This window comes from Macaca fascicularis, chromosome 11, assembly GCF_037993035.2.
Source record: "Macaca fascicularis isolate 582-1 chromosome 11, T2T-MFA8v1.1".
NCBI classification, from domain to species: domain Eukaryota; kingdom Metazoa; phylum Chordata; class Mammalia; order Primates; family Cercopithecidae; genus Macaca; species Macaca fascicularis.
The window spans coordinates 103057112-103077740 of NC_088385.1; the positions used below are offsets into that span (position 1 = coordinate 103057112).

Consider the following 20629-nt stretch of genomic DNA (forward strand, 5'->3'; position numbering starts at 1 on the left):
CAAACTACTTTTTAAAATTCCCCTTCTTTCAGTGATGTTATTTTTAAAAAATAACAAAAACTGTAATAAGAAAGAAAAAGAAAACTGGATCGTTGACAAGTTGGATTTAGTACTTTTTAAGAAACGTGGTAAGCATCAACAGCTTTACTAATGGTAGGATATAATTTATTATGTTTCACAGTATCCTCTTTGAACAGTACCTCTATCCCCTCAAAAAACAGTTGTACTTCTCAGTAGCTGGTCAGTTGCCATGGAATAGATATCTGATTCCTTTTTTGCACAGGCCGGTAGGAAGCTCCATGTCAACCTTGTGGCCCACTTCTTTTAAAGTACAGAGGGCTTTATGCCATGGATTTTGTTTCTCCTATCCTTATTCTCTCTTCCTCCGAATTATTTAATTATTTTTAATCTTATACTATATATGTTGCTTCAAGCAGTCTCAATCCTTTCTAGAACAAAGGAGAGTTTTTTTTAAAAAAAAGCTTTATGCCTCATTATGATGTCTGTATTTACATTTTCTACCTGCTATGTGCAAGGATATGATGGAAAAGAAAAAAAAGCATAGGTTTATGTGTGAAACACAAAACTAAAACTAAAAACCCACCTTGATTTGATTCCCAGTTGAGCCATTTACTTAGTGAAGACAAGATGGTTTGCAGTCATAAATACCTATTGCTAACTGCTGGCTTCTGCCTTGGCCATGGCACTAAAACCTCGAGCCACTAATCAAAAGAATACCTAAACATTTCTGAAAGTTTCAGTGAAAAGAAAAAAAATGTTTGAAAGTTATCATAAATTTGGAGGATCAAACTTCAGTGTAAGTAAAACAAAACTTGAAAAGAATTTTAGAAAGCTGAGAATTTGTCCAATTAAAGCTCCTTCAGCATTCCTCAACATCACAGACTCCAAGAATGGAGACGAAGAGAAGACATGATGCCTCTGCTGACTCAGCACTGGCACTGGGTCTTCCCATCTCACCTCTGAAATTCAGCTGGCACTATTACCAATGTAGCCCATGTTAGGCTTAGGCACTGTTTTCTTATCTGTTTTCTAATTGAAATCATCCATTAATAAACCTTTTGAATGTCCTCTACATGCCAGACATAGACTATACTAGTTGAGATACAAAGAGTTATGAAACACAGTCTCTACATTCAAGAGTCCACAATCTACTGGAGGAAAGAAACAAGTTAACTTTAAATAAATATTAATTAACTAATGAATAAGGTTAAGCTCCTGGTCTAAGGCTTTTGTCATAAATAAGCAATTATAAACAGATGTCACTTTGTACTACAAATTGCCTTCCTTGTATAACATCTAACATTATTATAATTCCAGGCTGTAATTTGCTAAACAGACATGCCAACCAGAAATCACAATTTTAAAATCTTACTTTTCTCTAGATTTGGGGAATGTGAAAACAATGAGCAGATTTTTAGATTCGGACATTCTTCTCAAAATTTAAACATCCTGACTCTTGCTTACTTATAGAATAGAGGTAAAGTTTTTATTTTACAAAAGTGATGAGAACACATGGACACACGGGGGGAACACACACGGGGGCCTACTGGAGGGTGGAGGGTAGGAGAAGGGAGAGGATCAGGAAAATAACTAATGGGTACTAGGCTTAATACCTGGGTGACAAAATAATCTGTACAACAAACCCCCATGACACAAGTTTACCTATATAACAAACCTGCACATGTACACCTGAACTTCAAATAATTTTTTTTAAGTTTTTATTTTACAAAACAGAGGTAAGTGTGAGGTCATATTAAGCAGCAAAAAGCTATAAAATTTTTCATTTTTTTCAGCATAGTTTATAATTTAATTTTTTAAAATAAAGGTGAAGAGCAAGAATTTTCCAGTCGACTGAGAGCTCTGAGTGGGTTTGGGGCTTAGTCAAGGTTTTATTATATCTTAAACTAACTGGAATATTTCTTCTGAAATATATGTTGCAGCTAAAGATTCAAGGAAGAATTTGCTGTCCATATATTAGAAAAACCTCTTTAAATTTCTTCCACTAGCAACCTCGGTTTTGGTTTGGAATCATTCACATCTGAAAACAAGTTTCCTGAATTGCTTAACTTTTAAATCTCTAGTACTTTCGAGTGTAGGACATATAAACACATGTTCAAATATGGCAGTCCCATAGTGCGGTTTTTCTTCTTTTTATTATCATACTTTAAGTTCTGGGGTACACATGCAGAACGTGCAGGTTTGTTACATAAGTATACACATGCCATGGTGGTTTGCTGCGTCCATCAACCTGTCATCGACATTAGGTATTTTTCTTAAAGCTATCCCTCCCCTAGGCCCCTGCCCCCGACAAGCCCTGGTGTGTGATGTTCCCCTCCCTGAGTCCGTGTGTTCTCATTGTTCAACTCCCGCTTATGAGTGAGAACATGCGGTGTTTAGTTTTGAAACTGCAATGAAATAGGACTTCAGCCCTGCCCAGGCAAAGTTGCTACTACAATTAAAGATAGCATGGTACTTCAAGAAGACCAAAGTGCGATCTACAAGGAAATAGATGCCTTCTTGCTTATCTTTCTTTCTTATAGTACTTTTGGTGATTACGTACCAGTACATACAGGAATCGACCTATTTTTCAAATCAATCAGTTTAGCAAAATGTTGAAGGCCAAAGAGTAAGAAAGTTAAGTACTTATTAGTTCATATTAATGAAATCAAAATGCAGATCTTTTCTACACAAGTAGGAAAAAGAGGCCTGAAACCCACCAATTCTTATCTGCCCGATCTGATCTGATTGCTTACTGATGTGCTTTAGTAGATTTCACCATGCTATACTGTGTAAAATACACGTGTAGCATCCCGCCCTGGTGAAGAAGCCGAATTTGGCTGTCTTTTCCTGACCCTCTTATTTCTAAAATGCTCTTCTGTGAAATTCTTCCGGTGAAAGGTACAAACCAAATACTATCGGGCAATTTGAGCAAGAACATTAAATATAGGTTATATGATACAGATAAAATCACTGAATAATATTCCATGAATCTACAACCTTTCTTCATTCCAATGGTTACAGAGTTTGTAGAAGTATGTGTTTTCTAAGTGAAATAACTACTTGGCTCCTTGGAACCAACTATTAATAAAGCGTATTGAATCATCCTTAGAAAACTTGAATGTCCCACCCGTCCTTAAATTACTAGAAGATAAGAAAGTTGATAAGATTAAAAAGTAGAAAGGACCCTGAAGAGAGCTGCGCCTAGAGTTAGCAAGACGGGACTGTTAGTTTCAAAGTAGCGGGGAGAGAAGAGGCCTGCCTGGCCGGGGCTGGGAATCCTAAGGGGCTTGAGAACGACTAGCTGGGAGATCCAGGGAACTGGGAGAGAGACGGATGGGTGGTGCCCTGCAGACCTGTGGATCGAAATAAGGGTTCCTGGGAGGCAACTGTGGGATCAGGGATCGACAGGACATGGGATCTGAGACTTGGGTGAGACTGTTGACTGAGGAAGGTGCGCTGGGGGCTGGGAAAAGTCTGGGGCCCGAGGAAGGGGGTTCTGGGCCGCAGGCCGAGGCAATGGGGAGGCCATGGGGTAATTAAGAGCCGGGAACTAAAATTATGGGGGCTATTGCAAAGATGACACCTAGGGCTGGGTGAGTTGAGAGGTGTGGACGAGGCGCGGGATGTGCCCAGGGACCTCGGAGAGAGGATCGGGCCGAGGGGCGGAGGAGACAGACGTGTAAGTGCGGGGTGAGGGAAGGGATGCAGAGGCTAAGTGGGGTTGAGAGGGGGTGCTGTGGCAGATCTGGGGGGGCCGAAGAGAAGTGCACAACGTGAGTTGGATGGGGGCTACAGAAGAGCAGACGGGGACGTGGGGCTAGGCAGGGGCCGCGGCGGGCTGAGCCGCAGATCCGCAAGGACTAGGGGCGTGGGGCGGGGAGCCCGGGAGAGGCGGGCACTGGGCAGGCGCCCCACTGTACCAGGCTGCGCAGATTGTCCTCCTGAGACTGGACCGTGAGAGCGGCAGTCCCGGTCAGCGTCCGGCGAGTAAAGTCGACGCTGCAGCGCAGGTGCAGGTGCTTGGTCCGGCAGACGGAAACCGGAGAGGCCAACGAACAGGTATCCACTACCTCGGGCATGGCTCTGGGGGATCACACCGCACTACAACCTACACCCTAACGCTCAGCTACCAGACTCGCCGATAGAGAACCTGAGGAGGAGGGATAGAGGTAAAGAAGCAGGGGAGGGATTTGCGGTGCACGCCGGGAAAGGAAGTTTCTTAACGTCAGCCGAGCGTTGGGGGGGGTGAGTGAAGGAACTACAAGTTCCATGGTGCCGCGCGGAAGCGGGCGCTTGGCTACCTGGGAGCGTGTGTGTTAGGGGTGTTGAGGGGGACCGAGAGTGCTGCTGGAGCTGGGGAAGAAGAGCAGGGGAGTCCGGACAGTTAGAAGAAGGGTGGCCTGAGGGAAATGATGAGAAGTGGAGGGGGAGATAAAACAGAACACTACCATTTTGGCTTCGTTCAACCTCTGTGGAAGTTGTGGTGGCAAACATAAGAAAATCAGGTCATCGGTGGGTGCGTGCAGCGAGGGCCGGGCGGAGCAAAAACGTAGAAAAGGCCTATCAGAAGAGAGTCTTTTGTGCAGTTCCTCGTTAGTATAGTGGTGAGTATCCCCGCCTGTCACGCGGGAGACCGGGGTTCGATTCCCCGACGGGGAGGCATGAGAGTTGTTTTTGTTTTAGCAATTCAAGGTTTAAACATGTTTCAAGCAATTCAAGGTTTAAACGGTTGTTTTGTCAGTTTGAATGTTTATTATGTACATCCCTAGACCCTGCAGCTCTCAAACGGAGAAAGCCAACATTCCCATCTTAGAAACTAATGAATTTCTATAAAAGTTATACACTGGCCGCAATGGGAGTGCAGAGCTGGGACATCTAGCTCAGCTCTGGGGCCCTTGTGGCAGGTGAAGGAGGATTGAAGGATGCCTTGCCTTTAGGGTGGGGCCTCAAAATTAAAACTGGAAAAATTGGAAGAGGCTAGGTTTCGAAGGACCTTAAACAGGTGGCCTTTTAATCCTGGATGCATTAGTGGGGGACCCATTGAAGAGTTTTCAGCAGGGGACTGATAACGCATGGTTAGACTCATGTCGTAAAATGTGGTATCAAAACCATTAGCAGGAGATTTAGGAAACTATTAAAATGGCTCAATCAGAAGATGCTGGGAGCCTGACATAGGTAAGTAGTAAGTTAGGATAGAGAGGAAGGAATGAATGGTAGGAATACTTAGGTAAGTGGATTCACAGATTGAGAGGCGACTAAGGGGGCCCAGTCTTTCGGCTTCAGTGGCTGGCTAGTCATTAACCAGAGGTAGTAGTCTATAGGAAGAGGACAGTATGTTAGGCTGTACTTCCATTGCTATAAATACCTGAGACTGGGCAATTTATAAGAAAAGAGGTTTAATTGGCTTACAGTTATGCAGGCTGTACAAGAAGCATAGCTCCAGTATTTTTCTGGGTAGGTCTCAGGAAGCTTACAATCATGGCAGAAGGTAAAGAAGGAGCAGGCCTCTACATGGCCAGAGCAGGAGCAAGAGATTGGGGGTCCAGTGCCACGCTCTTAAACAATCAGATCCTACAAGACACTGTGGCGAGGACAGCACCAGGCCATGAGGGATCTGCCCCTGTGACCCAAACACCTCCCACCAGGCCCCACCTCCAACACTGGAGATTATAATTCAACATGAGATTTGGTAGGGACATATATTCAAACTAAATCAGACAGATTTAAGGGGAAGACGCTAAATTCAACGTTGGACAGATGAAATTTGAGAACCTATGAGAGTTGAAGCGGAGATGTCCATGAGTCACTTGGATATTTAAGTCCATAGCTCTGGGGAAGTGTCAGGTAGACATGACCACGTCACAAAACGTGGTGGATCAAATTATGACAGTGGGTAAGCTCAACCCAAGAAGAGTGTGTAAAGATAAGGGTAATGAAAACAGGTTGGAAGGTGAGAGAACACCAGAATTTTTTTTTTTAAGGGCTAGAGGAAGAGAAACTTATGAAATAAACCAGGAGGAGCCAGCCATCAATACCAGATGCAGTCCAGAGGACCACCGAAGTGAGAAGTGAAAATTCTCTAGATTTGGCAGTGGGGTGAGAGTGGGGAAGGTGGTGGTTTTGTTGACTGTTGTGATTTGGTTGAAGATGGAAGCCAGAGAGTAGTGGATTGAGCAATGAAGAGAAGAGGGAGGTGGAGCATAAACCACTGTCAAGTTGCTTGGCCAATGTGAGAAGGGAAGATAAAGGGGCAGCTAGAGAGGAATGCAGCATTGAAAAAGCTTTTTTTTTTTTTTTTTTTTTTTGAGACGGAGTCTCGCTCTGCCGCCCAGGCTGGAGTGCAGTGGCCGGATCTCAGCTCACTGCAAGCTCCGCCTCCCGGGTTCACACCATTCTCCTGCCTCAGCCTCCCGAGTAGTTGGGACTACAGGCGCCCACCACCGCGCCCGGCTAGTTTTTTGTATTTTTTAGTAGAGACGGGGTTTCACCGTGTTAGCCAGGCTGGTCTCGATCTCCTGACCTCGTGATCCGCCCGTCTCGGCCTCCCAAAGTGCTGGGATTACAGGCTTGAGCCACCGCGCCCGGCCAGCTTTTTTTTTTTTTTTTGAGACAGTCTCACCCTGTCGCCCAGGCTGAAGTGCAGTGGCGCAATCTCGGCTCACTGCAAGCTCTACCTCCCAAGTTCACACCATTCTCCTGCCTCAGCCTCTCGAGTAGCTAGGACTACAGGTGCCTGCCACCATGCCTGGCTAATTTTTTTGTATTTTTAGTACAGACGGGGTTTCACTGTGTTAGCCGGGATGGTCTCGATCTCCTCACCTGTGATCTGCCCACCTGGGCCTCCCAAAGTGCTGGGATTACAGGCGTGAGCCACCGCGCCCGGCCAAGAAAGTATTTTTTAAATTTTTGCTTTTTAGGGCAAGAGAAATTTTAACATGTTTAGATATAGAGGTGAAAGAGCTTCTGGAGAAGAGGAAAGTTTCTGCAGAAGGATCGACTCAGAGGCAAAAAGGTAGAGAAGAAGACGAAAGTAAAAATTTCAGAGGTGTGAGGGATAGTTGCTGGATTGAGGATGCTGGTATGGCTCAATTCTCTATCAAAACTGATGAAATTTGGCTCCAGCAACAACAACAACAACAACAACAACAAAATAAACTGCAGTATTTCTGGATATCCTTGTATTGGCCTCTGCAAGCTAAAGCAAAACAAAATAAAACAAAAACATCCCAAACTATGAATTCTAATACCTTACACCTGCATAGGTCCTAATTCACAGGATGTAAGAATTTGTGATCAACATTTGCATTTTGGGTTTTTTGGGCAAGATTTTGTCCTGTTGCCCAGGCTGGATACAGTGGCGTGATCACGGCTAACTGCACATTCAACCTCCTGGACTCAAGCAATTCTCGTGCCTCAGCCTCCCAAGTAGGTGGGACTACAGGCACCTGCCACCACGCCTGGCTAGTTTTATATTTTTTGTAGAGACGGGGTTTTGCCACGTTGCCCAGGCTGGTCTCAAATTTCTGGGCTCAAGGGATCCACCTGCCTTGGCCTCCCAAAGTGCTGGGATTACAGGTGTAAGCCACCACGCAGAGCCACAAACATTTTTTGAGGTCACCAAATCTAGGGTGACAAATACAATAGATGCCATAGAATTCATTTATTCAAATAATACACAATCAAATCATCTTCTTTATCTAGTATGGAGAAAGGGTAGTTTGTTTTAATAAGAACATCATTATCATCTTCTATCATTGATTACCAGGAACCCACAGAGTTTATGCCACTTGTGTTTAAATGAAAATATCCACAGACAACCACAAATAAATTCCTCCATTAATATATTCATCAAATAATAAATACATAGTAGGAATTGTTTTGTGAGATGCCACTCACCCCAAATATAGAATGTACAAAATTCGCAGTTTACAAGCAATTGGAGTATTATTGATCTCCAATGGGAAATTGAGAATGCTTCAAAAAATGAAGCTTTCCACTGCATCTATAAAAGAAGGGTAAGGCTGGGCACAGTGACCCACACCTGTAATCCCAGCACTTTGGGAAGCTGAGGCAAGCAGATTGCTTGAGCCCAGGAGTTCAAGTTCAGCCTGGGCAATGTGGTGAATCCCTGTCTCTACAAATAATAGTAATAACAATAATAAAAGAAGAGTAATATCAGGGTCTAGTTACCAAAGGAGACTTAAAGATGAAAAGATAATCTATATAAAATATTATGAAAAGAAATAATACCTATATTTATAGAGCCATATGAACAGGAAGAATTCCAGCCCTGTTGTTCACCTGGAAATGTTACTTAATCCCTCAATCCCCTCAGGATAATTTAGGAACCTGTGGCCCATGGAGTTGTTGAAAAGATGAAATGAGATAAAGTATGGGAACTGCTTGGCATTGTGATTGGCACAGATTGGGCATTTGTTACATGTTAGCTAATATGATTATTGCAGTTGGCTTTTATTTTGTCTATTTTAACCACTTTAATGTTACTTTTCCTTGTTGTGTTAGCAAGAGCTTTTAAGACAGCCTGGGAAATGAGAAGCAACCATGGTTTGTACAGCAAAACAAGTCACACCAAATTAGGCCTCTAAAAAGGAATGGCAACATTAGCAAAGATCATATGTTTTGAAATGCATTTACGGGGAATTTCAATTGTTGCACAAATGCTTCCCTTAAAAGGGCAAAAAGACTTTACATTGTTTTCTCCCCTTCCTTTACATATACCTTTCCTTTCTTGAAATAGTCAGTGTAATTTGCAGATATTTATTAAATGCATTCTACTACATTGTGCTACCTAGAAAATAATTGGGGAAGGCTCTGTCTTACCTCTTGGATAATTTATACTCTAGTACCCAGCTATACTAATGACCTAAGACAACATGGTGTTAAGAGGAGACTAAGGCCCAAGGAAAACTATACATGAAATTCTAGAGGGACAAGTTCTATCCCTTTGGGGAAGGTCAAGAATAACGTCATGATTGACATAGCATTTGAGATGGGATTTGAAGGATGAGCAGAATATTAATAGGAAAAATGGTAGGATTGAGTATGGGGAGTGGGAGGTGGGCAGATTTTCAGATGGACTTAGCAGGAATCAAGGCATGGGGCCAGAAGTAGAGATGTGTTTGGAAGAGAACAATTCTGAAGGTACAAAATCCTACAGGTTAATGCAGTGCCCTCACACACTTCTCAGTAATCTGTCTTTCTTCTTTCCTCTCCAGGTTATACATCTGGTGTGACAAAGATCATTAGTTGTCTTCTAATACCTATATATCTTTTCATCCTTAGTAGTAAAACCTTCCATGTTTAGCTGGACACATGGCCACATGGAAGTAGATCTTTCCCTTCTTTGCAGTTAGACCATGTCATTAAGTTCTGCCCAATGGGATGTAAGTGGAATTGTCAATTACAACTCCTGAGAAGTGTCCTTAACAGTAACTTTATTTTTCTTTTTAGCCTTTTCTCTATTCTTTTCCTGGAAGGTAGATAAGATACATTGATGGCTAGAGCTCTAACTACCATGTTGTATCATGAGGTTGGAGCTGTGTGCTGAGAGTGGTGGAGGAGCAAAGTAGAAGGAGCCATGAGCTGGAAATAGCCAGGTCTCTGGGGATCATGGAACCCCCATGTGAACTGCTCTGAATTTCTTATCTTTGAGAAAGAAAGAAATATCTACTTTGTTTAAGACAGTGTTATCTTGGGTTTTCTGTCCTCTACAGGGAACTCAATCTTTCCCAAGACTCCTGGTCTCAGTTGGGTGAGTTTATCAGTTTTGCCCCAGATACTTGCCCTTATCTGTTGGTTTTCCACCACATTATCGTGGACAGATCTTTCTTCCTTCTTGCTTGTGTTATCTGCTAGAGCATTCTTTCTAACGTAATCATCTCACTCCCCTGCTGAAAATCCTTCAAGGTCTTACTAACATTGCCGGTTGATATTATCTACCTTTTTGATTTAAGGCCCATTTTCAAATACTAGAATTTTTGGCGTAAAATCCAAGGGATTAAAAGATGAATGTGGGCTTTTGTTTTTTCAGGAAAGCTTTGGCAAACTTTTTTAAATAACCAGTTATTCACAGTATATTATAATACTATTATATTTGTATGCTTTTATGATTTTTTAAATCTGAAATTATATTAAAATGAAAGATGAGTCTCATTTCTTGTGTAAGTTCACTTTTTTGTTGTTATTTTGGCATTTGATGTTTGTAAGAGTTGAGAATCCTAATTTTCTGAAAAATGACATGGAAGACTGCAGCACTACTTCTGGACTCCACACTTGGGTGCTCTTCGAGACCATGTTGCCATTTAAACAGAATGGCTTTCTCCCTTTGCTCTGCCTGCTTATGTGGTCTAGCTAGCTCCTGATTAAACTCTGCCTCTTGCCTCCTTTTTGCAGAATTGTGTATCCTCTGCACGCATCAAAACATCACACTATACCCCATAAATACGTACCTTTTTTATGTCAATTAAAAAAAAAACAAAAAAAGAAATGTGTATCCCCCTTTACACTAAGTTAAATCATTCAGTTTATTATCTCCAAAGTAGTATAAACCCCCAGTTTTAAATCAAACATTTCTTTTTGTTTTTCTTTTTTTTTTTCTTTGGTTTTTTTTTTTTTTTTTTTTTTTGACCAGGTCTTGCTCTGTCACCCAGGCTGAAGTGCAGTGGCATGATCTCAGATCATCGCCACCTCTGTCTCCTGGGCGTGCAAGTGATCCTCCACCTGAGCCTCCTGAGTAGCTGGGACCACAGGCACAAGCCACCACACCCAGCTAATTTTTGCATGTATATATATATATATATATATATATACAATTTTGTAGAGACAGGGTTTTGCCATGTTGCCCAGGCTGGTCTCGAGCTCCTGAGCTCAAGAAGTGTGCCCATCTCAGCCTGGTGTGGCAGGCCAGGTCTCATTAATGCAGGCCTCCATAACAACTGTTTCAGTGCTGACCAAGTGGTTAAGTTCGACATTAAAAGCCGGTGCCCCATACAAAGGCTGGGATGTAACAAAAGCCCACCAAGAGTTGTGCCCAGGCCTTTCCTGAACCTTAAAGCATGGTTAAACAAGTTCATTGGGAGTCTGAAGGAACTCCCTAAACCTCCCTGATTTAGCAGGAGACAAGATCAGGGTAATCACCCCAGCATCTGCACACATTTAGATTAAGTAAATTTACTGACGCTCCACAGAAAGGTCTTCAAGACTCAGACCTTAGTCACAGACAAAAAGAAGTTAATCATTTATGTCTTTTGATGAATGCACGCTTCCATGTAGACGTATAGCTTAGAAGGTATATAAGCTCTGGAAAACTTTGTCATTTTGAGTTGGTCTGGTGATAATCTCCAGGCCTTCTCCTTAGGAAAAAAATAAAAGTCACTATTCCTGTAACCGGTTACAGGACTGTACCTTCACGTCAGCCTACCTCACAACTCCACGTCTTTCCTTATGTGTTATTTCTCCAGAAATATGTTGCTCCTCTTTGCTTTCTCCACATTCTGCCTGGAAAATTCCCTGACTGGCAACCTGCAGTAGTTGGCAAAGTGAGAACATGTCGGGTAGACCCGGGAGGTGAATTGAAGGGGAAGGCATGTGAGGACTTGAAAGAACCTCACATGCCTTGGGAAGGAGCTTGGAACTTACCTTTAAGGCTGCAGGAAGTCGACAACTCTTAACCAGAATATGCATGGTCGGTACTTGTCTTTTAGAAAGATTGCTCTGTGGCAGCATGGGAGACAGATTAGAGGAGGTGTACACAGGAGGAGAGAAAATAAACTCCCATGCATCCTCTTGCCCTCTTCCCTTGTTGCTTTAAAAGGCAAACATGTAGGTCTTTTCCATTGAGAAAGTTGTATTGGTAATTATTATAGGAAAACAGACTGGAGAGCGAACAAAAGTAGGAGCTGGGAGAGCAATTCTCAGGTGAGAGATGATGGTGGCTTGGACACAGGAGTCAGCAGTAGCATTAGTAAGAAATGATCAAATTCAGCATAAATTTTGAAGGCAGACCTACTAGGATTTCTTGGCAGTTTAGATATGGAGTATGAGGGAAAGCACAGAGTCAAGGATAATGCCAAGACTTTTGACCTGATAAACCAGGAAAATGTAGTAGGATTAGCTGAGAAGGAGAGATCGTGGGAGAAGCAGACTGGAGTGGGGGAGGGTAAATTCAGGAGTCCAGTCATTTTTTTTTCCCTAATTTTATTTACTTATTTATTTAGAGACAGCGGTCTTGCTATGTTACCCAAGCTGGTCATGAGGTCCTGGCTTCAAACCATCCTCCTGCCTCAGCCTCCCAAAGTGGTGGGATTACAGGTGTGAGCCACTGTGCCCAACTGTCAATCTTTCACATATTCAATCTGAAGTGTCTGTGACTCGAGGGGAGTTGCCGAGTAGGCAGTTGGACATATGAGTCCAGAAGAAAAGCTGGAACTGGGTTGGAGATACACATTTGGGAGTTCAGCATGTGGATGGCACAGGGAGAAAAAGAGACACTAGCCATGTGTCTCTTTTTGGAGACTGGAGACTGGAAAGGAATGGCCTCGATGAAGAAGGAAAACCAAGGAAGTCCGTGTCTTGGATGACAAATGATATCTGGAAAAATAAAGGAGCGGTGTGGTCAGGAAGCCTGATGAAATTCTGACTATGGATGACTCACTGTTTTGTGTAGAAAGGGGGAAGAGAATTTATTCTAAAAATTTGTTCATATCTTCATAAAATACTTCTGGAGGGATGCTCAAGAAACTCATGGTATTGTTTGCCTGTGTGGACAGAGAAGGAAGGCCAAGGATCTGAGGTGAGAGGTAGATATTTCAACTGAATAATCTTGTAAGCCTTTTGAATTTTAATGTGAATATATTTCTCAGTCAAAAGGTTATTTATTGATATGAAAAAAATAAAGGTCACTGGAGTCCCCAACCACAAACAAAAGCAGCCTTTGCTGACTTCCTGTGGACTACATAGTGTCTACCACTGGCCCTGTGGGGCTCTGCAGCTTCCACTTGAGTGGCTGGACACACCCTGCGTCAGCCATGCTGAATCAAGGTGTTTAAGCTCTCTGCACTCTCTTGCCCTTCCTTGAGCCTGCATGCCCTTCCCGCTCCCACTCTTCCCACAACCTTGGCAGGGTTCTCCTCCTCCCCTTCAGGACTCTGCCCCCCACCCTCCAGTCTGGGCTAGAGTCTAGTAGAATCTCCATCGCTAAGAGAAAAAGGTACATATGACACCCTTCTCTTCCTCCCTTCGGTGTGTAAACAAATAGAAGGAATTATTTCAGCCACCTTTTTAATGTTCACCTTACAACATAGTTGAGGCAATCCTGACCAGTTTCTCCATCCTCTGTGAAATTTCTCCTTCCTTGTGCAGCCATGCACGCGAATTCTATATTTGTTGTCACATCTCCAGTCTGTTGTGCTTGTCAAGAAAAGGTTTGGGACAGGGCGTGGCAGCTCATACCTGTAATCCCAGCACTTTGGGAGGCCAAGGTGGGCAGATCACCAGGTCAGGAGATTGAAACCATGTTGGCCAATATGGTGAAAACCCATCGCTACTAAAAATATAAAAATTAGCCAGCCTTGGTGGCATGCACCTGTAGTTCCAGCTATTTGGGAGGCTAAGGCAGGAGAATCGCCTGAACCTAGGAGGCAGAGATTGTAGTGAGCCGAAATCGCACCACTGCACTACAGCCTGGTAACAGAGCAAGACTCCATCTCAAAAACAAAACAAAACAAAACAAGGTTTGGGCAGTTGGAAAAGCCAAAATGAAAGAAGCACGAGAAAAAGTTCTGCAAATTTTGTAAAATAGCGTAAGTGGTCTCCTCCCAGATCCCTTTCTGGCACCCCACCCCACCCCATGGTTGACCACAGACAGTCTGGAAAGCCTCCCCAGCCACCCATGTCTCCTCCCACACAGTTCTGTCTTTTATTTCTCTGTTTGTGTCCTTGGGAGGGACTGGCCTGAACCAAATAGGCTGTCAAGCTGTCCTGAGTTGGAGCCAGACAGTGCCCACCATAGCATGGCCTTCTCTCTTAGGCCTCATAAAGTGTGTTTGAAGAGCAGCAGCGTCTGCGCCTCCTAGAAGCCTCATCGGAAATGCAGATCTTGGCCCGAGGCAGTGGCTCACGCCTGTAATCCCAACACTATGGAAGGCCGTGGTGGGCGGCCTCACTTGAGGTCAGGAGTTCGAGACCAGCCTGACCAACAGGGTGAAACCCCATCTCTACTAAAAATACAAAAATTAGCTGGGCATCGTGGTGTGCATACCTGCAATCCCAGCTACTTGGAAGGCTGAGTCTGAGGCATGGCATGCAACTATAATCCCAGCTCCCTGGGAGGCTGACACAGGAAAATTGCTTGAACCCAGGAGGTGGAGTTTGCAGTGAGCTGAGATCACACCACTGCACTACAGCCTGGACAACAGAGCAAGACTCCATATCAAAAAAAAAAAAAAATGCAAATCTCAGGCCTGCCCTGACCTACTAGATCAGAATCCACATTTTATCCAGATTCCCAGGTGATCTGTGTGCATTTTAAATGAGCTCACTGCCTTAGAGGCTCAAGAAATACTTGGGGCATTGGAGAAAATTCAATTCAAGTGTTAATCAAACATGTCAGGACTCCTTCTCTTGGGGTCCACTGCCCTGGACCCCCAAATCAATAGTCTCTTAATACCCTAGTGTTATCCTCAACAAAGAAGTTACCACACTGCATCATTGTCAGTTTACTTGTCAGCCTTCCCTTCTAGATGGTGTGTCTTTAAGATCCTGACTGTATATTCTCCCTCTCAGCACATGACTGTTGTATGAATGAACAAATGTATAAATGAGCAAATGAGATTTCACAGGAGGTTCCAGGCATCCTTTTATTCAGTGTTTCACTCTGTGTTGACTTTGCGGCAAAGAAAAATCCACCTTCTGCACCTGCCCTTGTCCTCTGATGCCACCAGGCAATATGTATGTTTGCGATACAGAATGCCCACCCCCCAACTAATGGTAAACACTTTCAAAAACATTGTTATTGAAGCATACTATGCATTCATAAAAATGCACATAAGTGTATAGCTCACTCAACTTTATAAACTGAGCATGCCAGTGCAATCAGCACGCAGATCAGAAACAGAACATTACCACCACCGCACTAGATGCCTCCCTTAAGTTCCCTTTCAGTCTCTATAAAATCCTGCTTCCTAGGGGTAACTGCTGCCTGACTTCCAATGGCATATTACCTTGACCTGTTTGGCTATTTATCTTTCCTTTGCATAAACAGACACATACAGTATATTCTGTCATGCCTGGCTCCTTGGCTCAACATTCCTTTTGCAAGATTTCTCCATAATGTTGTGTGTACATCTAGGTTGTGCATTCTCACTGCTGTACAGTGTTCTATGTGTGGATATACTATGATTTACTATTCCTTTCAACCATGGATAGACATGTGGGTGATTTCCAGTTCTGAGTTATTATTACGAATGGTGCTGCTCCATAGCAGTACATGTCTTTCGGTAAACAGATTGTAGCCAGGTTTTGACATGCTGCTTTGAAGTTTAGACAGTTGTACCCTGCCAGGAGATTTCCTTTAAGACCCCTGCACCAGTCCGGAAACATTCACTGCATTGCAGCAACCTGGTTCTGTAGTTGTTTACACAAATCCAACACCCTTCTCCCTACCCCAGCTTGAGTAGGAGTTAAAAGTAGATGAAGTAGGGAGGGAAGCTGTTTTCAAGTTACGAGAAAAAGTTCTTTACAACTGCTGGCCTTGGTCATACTTGATTTTCCTCTCATTCACTTCCATTTCTTTTCCAGGTAAGCCTGATTGCAAGCTTTGTTGGACCTGTTTCTTTCTGACTCAGAGATTCCAGCTCAGCTTCCATTTTTCCCACTAAGTAGGCAGTGACATTTCATCACAGCAGGTACTTATACCTTTTGTTCTGATGACTTAAAGCACAAGCAGGTTTTGATAAGAGTTTGCAGGGTTTCATTTTCAAAAGTCCTATTTCTGTGTCATATTTGTTGGCTTTGAGCCCAGCTTCTCTTGCTCTGCCAACAGAGCAGGTTATCCCCATTTGCCCGCGGAAATAACATTTTCATGAGCAAAGGCCAACCCAAAATGCTTTCCTCCTAAATGTTCTTCTCATCTACAAATCCATGTTTGAGGAACTATTATTTTGTAATTTCTTACAAAAGGCTTCTTTTATTTGAAATTCGGAGTTGAGTAAACCCGTGGAAGAGACTCACATGGTTCACTCACCCTCTGCCCTCTCCGGCACATGTGTCTCAGGATTTCTTAAACCCAGCCGACCACTTCCGCATACCTCTGAGACCTGGCCTCCTCCTCCCTTCCAAGCCGCTTCCCCTTGGCTTCCAAAGTAGCCCCCTTCTCCTTTCTTCCTCACACACACCCTACACCCCGCTCAGTTCTATCCAACCAATGCACAGTCCTGGAAGGCCCTCCATACCTACTTCTCTCACTTCTGCTCACTGCCCCGTTCTCCATAGATATATTCCCAGTGTATTTTTCTCTCATTTGGTCATTAATTCTTCTTGACCATGAATGTCACATACCTATGTATGTATGTAGATGTATATATCATATATATATATGCAGTTAATCCTCATTATTCATGGATTTGATGTTTACAAGTTTGCCTACTTGCCAAAATTTATTTGTTATCCCAAAATCAATATTTACAGAGCTTTTGTGGTCACTCTTGGACACACTCAGAGCTGTGAAAAATTTGAGTCTCCAGAGGCACACAGTCTCAACTGAGGTTAAACAAAGTGACCCTCTGCCTTCTTGCTTCTGCGCTTATACTGTAAACAAGTGTCCTTTTTGCAGTCTAGTGTCACTTGTTTATACATTTTTGTGCTTTTCGTTGGTGGTTTTGCAGTTTAAAATGTTCGCCAAGTGGGTGCTGAAGTGCTGTCTAGGGTTAAGCACAAGAAGGCAACGATGTGCTTTAGGGAGAAAGTATGTGTGTTAGATAAGCTGCATCAAGCATGAGTTACAGTGCTGTTGGCTGCGATTTCAATGTTAACGAATCAACTACATATTACAAAAGTGTCTTTAAACAGAAAAACATGTACAATGAGATTTTGTATTGATTGATTGATGAAAATGTGAACAGAGGCTCTCAGGAGCCCCCACTTACTGTATTTCCCCTGGGAGCAAAGGTTCAGCATTCACTAATGCAATGTTTATGGTAACTTTCTAGGATGTAGTTACTGCAAATCATGAGAATCGACTGTATATATTTCTTGTCCTTCTGGTTAGTTTGTATTTGTTTTTTTATACCTCTCTCACTCTGTTCCCAAAGAAGTGGAGGGGGCAGTTTCTTCCAGGTATACCTTACAATTCTGTTGTCTCTGTTGCGGCCCCCAGCTCAGTACAAACAACAGAGCGGTCCTCAAAAGATTCAGAAGTAATAAAAGACAGGAATGGAGAAAGGAAGGAACAAAAGAAGGAAAGATGGCAGAACAAAAAGGCACACCATGGAAGCTGAGGGTGCTGCTTATCTAAGCGGGCATGGCTTCCCGGAACTTCTCATCTCTCACTTCTTAAATGTTTTCCTCTTTATTTCATTGAATCATTGAACTAGAATAATACAATATCAGAAATCAAGTTATATTTTGTGATAGATTTGACTTTTTCTGCTGCTCTTTGCAAAGTCTAACAGAACAAACCTTCTAGGTTCTTTGATTTTTTTTTCAACCTTTTCTTCTCCCTCTCCTCATCCTCTACTCCTTGGTCTTCACTTGGAGAGGAACAATTCTAGAACTCCCAAACTCTAGGCCAAAAGGAAGTAGGCGCTCATGGCAGGCATAAACACACTTATGGTGAATTATCACACACCTTTTGTGGGTAGTAAACAGCAGGGACACGCACTTGTCCCTGGAAAGTTTGCAAACGTACTGGGAAAATGGGGACGATAAAATGAAACCATGAAAGATCAGTGTGGGAGACTGAATAATTAAAGGGAATCCAGGTGGACCAGTCACAAACGCTGCAGGAGCTCAATGGAGACATCAGTGGGCATCTTCCTGGAAGCAGTGAGGCTTGCATGGAAATAAAAAACAGGGGGTTCTAATTTTTGTTATTGTTCACCAATATCAGCAAAAAAGGTGGGCACACCCTCAACAAATGTTTGCAAATTCTTTACATGTGCTAATTAATCATATCTCAAGATGCAAAATACATTGAGGGCAAGGTTTACTCTTAACAATGGTCAATGTAAATCCTTACTTTAAATAAGCATCTTATAATTATGATTTGCATGGGGAGCACCTTTTGTCAGATCTTATTTGTCATCATTATTTTGTTTTGTTTTTTTAATGCACTCATCTTATCTTGGAGTAGGAGAATTCTTAGGTCTGCTAATCTTTCTTGTTGCTCACTGTTATTTTGCTATGGCAGCTCAAGCTAAGACAGAAATTGGTACCAGGATGGGTGCTGCTATAACCAATGTATAAAAATAGCAAAGACATGAAATCAACCTAGGTGCCTATCAATAATGGATTGGAAAAGAAAATGTGGTACATATACACAATGGAATACTACACGGTCATAAAAAATCTGTCCTTTGCAGCAACATGGATGCAGCTGGAGGCCATTATCTTAAGTGAATTAACACAGAAACAAAATTAAACACTGCATGTTTTCACTTATAAGTGGGAGGGAAATAAACATGAGGTACACACGGGCATAAAGATAGAAACAATAGACACTGGGGACTCCAAAAGGGGAAAGGGAAGGAGGGAGGGAAAAGAGCTGAAAAACTACCTATTGGGTACTATGTTCATGTTCACCATTTGGGTGACAGTTCAGCAGAAGCCCAAACCTCAGCATTATGCAATATAGTCATGTGACAAATCTGTACATGTACCTCCTGAATCTCAAATTAAAATAATAATAATAATAAAGGTCAAAGTATTTCAGAGGGAGGAAGAATTTGCATGGTGAAATTTGCATGGTGAAATTGACATCCATATGGTGCATAAGGGATATCTTTGGATCTTCTGAATTACATTATATACTTTTTTAATTAAAATAAATTCTAAAAATGTGGAAGCAGTGATGATGCAGGGTGATGGGTGAAGGCTAAAAGAGTTTTGAGATACATGCTAGAAAAAGCCAAGGTTGCTGTGAAAAAATTGCTAAAGATGATTCTGGTGAGGACTCAAAAAGAACTTCCGTCTTCTTTCTTTGAGGATGCATAAATAATCATGAACAGAATACTAGCAGAAATATAGGTGGCAAAGGCTATTCTGTGAGGCCTCAGATGGAAATGAGGAACATGTTATTGGACAATGGAGAAAATCCTTTTTATAAAGTGGCAAAGAACTTACTGAATTGCATGTTCTAGTGTTTTGTGGACAGAAGAACTTTCAAGCAATGAAATTGGATAGTTGGCTGAGGCCATTTCTAAGCAGAGTGTTGAAAGAGCAGCTTGGTTCCTCTTGGCTACTGATAGTAAAAATTAAGAAGAGAGAAATGAATTGAAGAAGAAATTGTTAATCAAAAAAGAACTGGCACTTAAAGATTTGGAAAATTCTTAGCCTGTCCTTATTCCAAAAAAAAAGAGAAACCATGTTCAGAAGAGTTAGGCCAGGCATGGTGGCTCATGCCTATAATCCCAGCACTTTGGGATGTCAAGGCAGGCAGATCACTTGAACTCAGGAGTTCAAGACCAGCCTGGGCAACATGGTGAGACCCCATCTCTATTTTTAAAAATAAAAGAAGAAAAGAAAAGATATTATTAAGAGTGTGGCTGGTCACCCACCTGATAAGGAGAGTAGTGTGAGTATGAACCATGGACCTAATCAACCATCTCAACAGAAGCCAGAAATAGAGTTGGGATTATTCCAGGAGAAATAATGCTTTAGTCCCCGCAGTTGGGACTAAAAGGAAAAGAGAAAACAAGATGGAATGAAGTAAGGCTGTGAATATGCAATATCCTTCAGGAAAAGAGAGGAAGGATCCCAAAGGCAATTCAGACATCATCAGGGCTGCTACTGCCACCACAGGCCCAGAGTGCACAGGCCCCTGGGAACAAGGCTGCCTCCATCTTGGTTTCAAAGAGTGGGACTGCTACTCAGCAGTCATGTGGGTGTGGCACTCACAGAGAGCCATGGGGGTAGTGCTACACTGAGCTGAAGAAGCAGGGACACCCCACTGAAAGATGGGGGTAATACCTTCCAGTGGTTCTGGAAGGGAGGATCACCACCTCAGTTGGCCTACACCCAGAGCATTCTTTGAGCCAAAGAGGATTGTATTTCAGTTTTAAGGCCCAATGAAGTTTGCCTTCTAGATTTTGGATTTCCTTGGTGCTTGTCAACCCTTTCTACCTTTCAATTTCTCCCTTTTGGAATAAGAATATCTATCCTGAGTCTGTTCCATCATTGTATTTTGGAAGCACATAACTTGTCTGGTTTCACAGATTCACGGTTGGAAAGGAATTTTGCTTTAGGGTGAATTTTGAGTCTCATTCATGTTGGATTTAGATGATATTTAGATGAGACTTTAAACTTTGAAGTTGATGCTGAAATGAGTTGACTTTTGAGACTGTTAAGATGGAGTGAATGTATTTTAAATGCAAGG

The 20629-nt window shown here is 42.6% G+C and overlaps 1 protein-coding gene, 1 long non-coding RNA gene and 1 other non-coding gene across 5 annotated transcripts in view; 2 read left to right on the forward strand and 1 right to left on the reverse strand.

Annotated features, from left to right (window-relative positions):
- LTA4H (leukotriene A4 hydrolase) overlaps positions 1 to 4158 on the reverse strand; it is a 35220-nt gene extending 31062 nt beyond the window's left edge. For both annotated transcript variants that reach the window (XM_005571915.5, XM_005571913.4), the window contains exon 1: positions 3942 to 4158. In XM_005571915.5, coding sequence (XP_005571972.2) covers positions 3942 to 4100 — 159 coding nt within the window. In that variant the 5' untranslated portion in view covers positions 4101 to 4158. The remainder of the gene's footprint in view (positions 1 to 3941) is intronic.
- Positions 4159 to 4333: 175 nt separating this feature from the next.
- LOC102116758 (uncharacterized) lies at positions 4334 to 19523 on the forward strand. 2 transcript variants are annotated; one of them, XR_006690591.3, is made up of 4 exons: positions 4334 to 4625; positions 12258 to 12832; positions 15838 to 15944; positions 17414 to 19523. It is a non-coding gene; the product is annotated as an uncharacterized lncRNA (long non-coding RNA). The 2 variants fall into 2 exon arrangements; XR_012420518.1 differs by lacking the exon at positions 12258 to 12832.
- TRNAD-GUC (transfer RNA aspartic acid (anticodon GUC)) lies at positions 4609 to 4680 on the forward strand. The gene has a single exon. It is a non-coding gene; the product is annotated as a tRNA-Asp (tRNA).
- Positions 19524 to 20629: the final 1106 nt, after the last annotated feature.